We start from the raw sequence: 6099 nt of genomic DNA, 5'->3' as shown, positions 1-6099 counted from the left end.
GTTTGCCCGGGGGGGATGTTGAAGTTTCGATTGATCGGCGCATAACTTCCTCTAATCAGAGTACTCAAGAGGTATTTTTGAATTACGAGTGAAATTTCAAATGAAACGCATAGCTGAATGATGTGTTTTAAATTGAAGTAGTCCTTGATGCGTGAGCCACTTGCAGGGAGCAGGAATGATGCAGATCAATGTCGCCTAGCCTGCGTAGCAAGCGTTCCCGTTCGACAGAAGAGCTTCGAAACGATTTTCCGCAAACTGGCCGCGCGAAAGGTGGGCTCAGTCTCTTGCCCCAACTTTCGCGCGGCCAGTTTGCGGAAAATCGTTTCGAAGCTCTTCTGTCGAACAGGAACGCTGCTACGCAGGCAAATTTGGCCTGGGTTCCATTCCCAGACTTGCCCACGTCATATGTGGGGTGAGCTTGTTGGTTCTCTACTCTACTTCGAGAGGTTGTTCTCTGGGTATTCCAGTTTTCCCCTCTCCTCAAAAAGCAAACTACGATTTGATATGAGTTGATTTCTTTGAAGTGTACCCGTTTAGAGGTCATTCAGTATTAAAGTTCATCATTGCAGAAAAAGCTTCCTATCTTACAGCGAAGCCATCATTCGCTAAACCAAGTGTTGGCGCGAAGTTATGCGTAAAAGACACCTAGCCAGCAAGGCTCCATCCATTCTCAGGGTCTTTAAGTAACTTAGGAGTAAATGATGGTTTCTATTCGCATAGGCAAAATGGCTCGCTGCTTTCCTCAGCGGAAAGGGACAAAAAAACATAGGCTCTGCCTAAGAAAACTTAAAATTTCGGAGGAACAAAAAAAAAAACGCATAATGCTTACAAAGAGTGGGAATCGTAGTTCCAGTTGTATGCGTTAAGCCTTAGGCGAAGACTTTTCTCGCTTTTTGTCAGATTCGAGGAGTTTCTGAAATTATTTATGCACAAAGGCACTACGCAGTTTCCTTTATTTGACATTTTCCAACATGGCCGTTCAAATGCAACTCCAAGCAACCTCTGGCTTTGGATACCAGGCTGTCTCTCTCTTTTCCAGAGTGGCCTATTGGTGTCGGCAAATATGACTTAAATAGGCAGCAAATATATGGCATTTTGGCTTAACTCAGCTACAAAGCGACAGAGGCAGGCAGACAGGCCGGAAGGGTGCAACGACTGAAAAATATTAAGAAGAAAAACATATCATCATGTCGCTTCGCAAATTTTTCGTCAATTTGCCATACCAAAATGCGTCAGATTTGTCCGCCAAAGTCCACCAAATTCCCTACAATTTTGTTTGTGCCACAACAAATGTGGCGATGGGAATGGGTTTGGTCTCCGGACTTAATGACTTAATTTAATATGTGTAAACCAAGAAGCAACTAATTTTCAAATATTCAATACATTCAGCAAACGCATGACGAACAGATTTAAGCTAAAACGACCGTAAACGAAAATGAACGTCTCATGATTCTGTAACACGAAAATAATAGCAATGTAAATAATAACAGTCAATTGTTTGCTAAACCTTTGCTTTAGAATTCCACTTTCAAATGCTTCCTGGGACATTCTTTTAGATAATTGCTCTTGTCATAAATGAGCACACAGCATATATTTTAAATTGACTCAATGCGACTTTATTCGTCGAAAACAGCGCGTTTTTAAAAAATGAAGAAAAATCAATCTATTTTATTTAAAGACTGGACTATTGTGATTAGCCGACACGAACAAGTGCTTGCTTTGTGAACAATCGTTGTTACTGCTGATAATCTTTCGTGGCGGTTTTCATAATAAAAGATGCATGGGTGAGGCGTTGTTTCAAAACGGATCAATTTTCTGTCAAAATATTTGAGGGCAACTGTGTTAAGTCATTTTAAGGGAACTCAATTGAAGTCCAAACCAAACAGGACTTTCATATCGAAATACATTTTTGGAAGATTCAAAAAAAAAAAAACGCTGAGATCAATTCTGGGTTATCAAAATTATCATAGAAAAGAATTAAAACAAAAAAAACATAGCAAAACAACTCGTGGGTTTATCTTTAAATACGTCTTGAAAATATCTTAAATTAGGCACGTATCGATTACGACTTTTAAAACAGTAAGCAAGGACTTTGTCACCGTTGAGATAGTTTCTATTTGAAAATGAAAGTACGCTCTGCAATTTTGAAGTTTGCAGCGGACGGACTGACTAAAAAAACGTGAAAAGATGCCCTGTCCTGGCAATGTGTTATCATCTATCTGCATTTAACAGCCCCTAACGAGACAGTTATTGACAACAAAGTCACGAAATCGGACAATTTATCACTTTAAGTTATCATGTGTCAGGGAAATACCGTCTGTCGTGATAGATAGAAACAAGAATTTGCCATTTTTCATGTGATACCAAAAGTAACAGCTTCGATCGTTTTGGGTCGTGTCGTACATCATTGAACGGGCTTCAGGATCGGTCAAAAGAATAACAGAACGAACAAAGATAACAATGAAATAAAGTGTTCACCAAGAGGTACGACTGTACCCATCGTTTTAGGGGGCCGTTTTAAGGAAGAAAGAATTCGGCTTAATTGTGGCGAAGATCTTTCTATTAGCAGGCCGAAAAGGCACAAGATTTTCGCTCCATTTCAAAGTAAAACGAGTTACACCGAACGGAATATATACATCTCTAAAATAGTGTAAAATGTATGGATTTAAATACTGAAAGTAACAGAAACAAAGTATTTCCAGCTGATGCGGCAACATATGTAACAGAACTAATTATAACATTTTGCGGGTCACTCAACTTGAGGAGTATTTCGTCTGGTGCCTGTACCAATCAAGTCCACAAAGAAAATGCACTTTTTTCAGTTTGTCAGCTAACATAAGATGTCCGTAACTGTTTCAAATGCTCCTCTGCTTTTGTTCTTAGTCGTAAAATACTTGAACTGCGAAAGTTTTCAAACACCTCTGTACTCCAGGAAGGCATACCCTCTGTGGGCTGGTACCTCTCCGGATGGTTTTGAAAAGTATTGTGATGCCTAGCTAAAGGAACATAAAATGGAGCTAAATTCTCAGTTACTTTATGAGTCTCTTCTTTCTCTTTGACATAAAGTCCTTCATTTTCTAGTTCTCTGCTTTCAGAATTAGCTGTTTTGTTGTCCCGCCGCGGCGGAGTATTCAAAGATGTTGTGGCAACAAAAGTAGGCTCTGAAGGGCTGCAGTTACCCTCTTTAGCATTATTTTCCTTTTCTCCACCGGACGCTTCATCAAGAAGCTGGTCTATTCGAAAGCTTTTACCTATGTTTTCAGCGGAAACAGCTGGTTGTTTCTCAGACGGTAGAGGATCTTTTCGTGCCAAAATGCTCTCAATACTAAAGGAATTTGTAGACAATGAATACTGTTCATTGTTTCCAACAATCAGAGATGAAGGACTTTCATCATTATTTGTCTCCTCTGTATCCTCTTGTGACTCAGACAAGTTCCTGTCAAAGACTTCCAGAATTTTAAGTGTCACAGACGACTTTTCAACTTGGCTTTTCTCTCTCCTGCCCGGCCTTGCTTTGGTTTTTTCCTCTCTTCTTAATTTTGCTCTTCTGTTCTGGAACCAAACCTGCCCAAAAAACCGAGAACCAACCTAAGGCGTGGTGAAAACAAGTCACACAACGTCGCTCGAAAAATTTTAAAATATGGTGACTGCCGCTCAAACAACATTTATCATGAAATGAGCAACCACTGTTGGGGATGTGTCAACACGAGCTGTGTGCTTGTCTTTACAAGCAAAATAATGAAACTCTGAAAAGCTCAAATACAACAAGAAAACAACTAAGACACTGAATATTTAAAAGCCACACTAAAGTTTGTTAGTATAAAAATGGTACAATAAACGCGCTAATTCTCATGAACAGTACTTGTGATACTCATATGAAAAAACCAACAGCTCTTATTAGTCGTTGGGTATTTAATTTTGAGGGTGCAGGGACGTTCTTAAGAGCCAAATGAATATGAATTAGAGCCACATTGTATAAATACCATAGGCATCCGCTAATGAAGCCTTGTAAATAACATTTCCTGTAACACCCCAGACAAAGAGCTACATAACCCATAATAAATACATAATTTTTCACTACACCCAATAAAAACAAAATCGTACTGCGGTGCAGATCTTCCTTAGTCATTTCACTCCTGGACAACATAGCGGTGGCAATAAATGTAAACAATACTCCACATTTTTGAGCGCTTTAAAAGCACCTCGAGGAATGTTTAACACTTCATAACCAAAGCAAGAAATAATTTGAGATATATGAAATGAAACTTTAAGTCATTATACGCAAGACTTTTTAAGTAAATTACGTTTGCAAGTGTGAAAACAGATTAAAACCATGGTTGATAGGTACAATAGCTTCTCCTACTCTACAGGACATTAATCATACATAATGACCTTAGAGGGGTATTGTGACAAGCGAAAAACTGAAGGTTAAACTGGTTGAAGTGAGGAAGTAATCCTGCTGAAAAGGGCTGTTCGTTTGCACATTTTTGGCCACCAAGGTGTTTAAAAATTATAGACATTTCCCTTCAAACTGAATGTTTGTTTTACGAAGCCTCAAAGGATCGTTCGGGAGACATGAATGTTTCGTTCATTAATCAATGAGGCTTCAACACAAATATTTCCCAGATTGTACGAGCAAGAAATATTTCTAAATTGGCATGAACATTAATCATTGAAGAGATGAATTTATTTTTTAATTAGAGCTTCTAAGAGTTTGTGTGCTTCAACACCGTGTTAAGGGAGATGAATTTCCTAATACATTCCTTCATTTACACAAGGCACTCAGAAATTAAAATTTCTAAACCATTTAACACAATTTACACAAACACCTCTGTCGGAAAACTAATTCACTGATTAGTACATAAGGTGGCAAAACGTCTGGGAGTTAAAGTCGCATCTATCCCGACACGGATGCCACCATAAATCACACCCAAGATCCATGAGAAGCCATAAATCACCTTGGCGCGTATTTGAGAGATACATCTCTAGATAGATTACTTACGCGTGTTTCGTTGCTTTTGGGGTAAATTTAAGGTTAAAGCTTAAAAATTGCGTGGAAAACGAAACAAAATCTCTGCACGAAGCCATTCTCAGGCGCTACAAACGGAAACAACTGGCGACTCAAAGACGCCAACAAACTGTTCGCCATTACGACTTGGTAACTGGTTGATAACAAAGTCGCTATTTTCAATATGGCTTCCCTGTGTATTCAAAGTTACAAAACAGTCTAGCGGAAACGTGCAATTTAATTGTGGTAGAATTATGTCTTCAGTCGGGAAGGAAAAGGAATTACTTCATGTATTTGACAAGAAGTGGTTCGCAACAATCCAACTATGGGTCAAATTGAATTAAGTGCGCAAATCACAAACTCGCTTCGTGGGGTGTCCTTTCCATCGAACCTTATGTTTGGGAACTCCCTTGCGTTTACTTAGACCGATATTTTAAGACAGCTATTCCATAGAGGGTTAACCAAATTGTAATTTTTGTGAATCCTTTCCTAAGAATTTTAATCTATGCTCGCCTTTTCGAGTCCTGGAAGCCTGAATGGATGGCATGGTGTGAAAAGAACTTCAGAAGTGTCTGTGTACGTACTAAAGGTGTCAAGAAAATTATCGGTCGGACAGCTGTTGCGAAATGTATTTTACACACTCTATTCAGCAAGCAAATGTCAACTACAACATTCGAAAGATCACGATTTTTCGACTTTGAAAGGTAGAATTCTAATTGAGTGTTGAAGAACGCTAGAATCCTTAAAATAAAATTGCAGCGGATAGCTTTAAAGTGATAACATGGAAAGTAAGTTCAGCAACAAAGGAGATTGATGAACGATGATGTATTTCTTTTCAAACTTCTTACCTGTACTCTTGATTCTAGTAAATCGAGCTTTAAAGCAAGAGCCTCTCTTGTGAACACATCTGGATACTGAGTCCTTTTGAAGACCCGCTCTAACTCTCCCAGTTGCCAAGCATCAAAATTAGTCCGGCTTCTGCGTTTCTTTGGCAAGATGGGAATTTCTGTTGAAATCGCATCACATTGGACAAACGTTAAAAACAGAAGGACTTACACGACATCATAGAGATTAGTTTAAGCACGGGGTAT

At 38.9% G+C, this 6099-nt stretch overlaps 1 protein-coding gene across 3 annotated transcripts in view; it reads right to left on the bottom strand.

The window, feature by feature from the left end:
* Positions 1-1411: 1411 nt before the first annotated feature.
* Positions 1412-6099, bottom strand: part of LOC137972014 (uncharacterized) — a 17109-nt gene continuing 12421 nt past the window's right edge. Inside the window, exons 2-3 of one of the 3 annotated variants that reach the window (XM_068818812.1) lie at positions 5857-6014; positions 1412-3588 (exon numbers count right to left, since the gene is read on the bottom strand). In XM_068818812.1, coding sequence (XP_068674913.1) covers positions 2827-3588; positions 5857-6014 — 920 coding nt within the window. In that variant the 3' untranslated portion in view covers positions 1412-2826. The remainder of the gene's footprint in view (positions 3589-5856; positions 6015-6099) is intronic. The other 2 variants (XM_068818810.1, XM_068818811.1) reach the window with 2 other exon arrangements.

The sequence above is a fragment of the Montipora foliosa genome, chromosome 9 (genome assembly GCF_036669935.1).
Source record: "Montipora foliosa isolate CH-2021 chromosome 9, ASM3666993v2, whole genome shotgun sequence".
In the NCBI taxonomy this organism is placed as follows: domain Eukaryota; kingdom Metazoa; phylum Cnidaria; class Anthozoa; order Scleractinia; family Acroporidae; genus Montipora; species Montipora foliosa.
The sequence above is the reverse complement of the archived record's forward strand: the minus strand, read 5'-3'. Positions and strand labels throughout refer to the sequence as shown.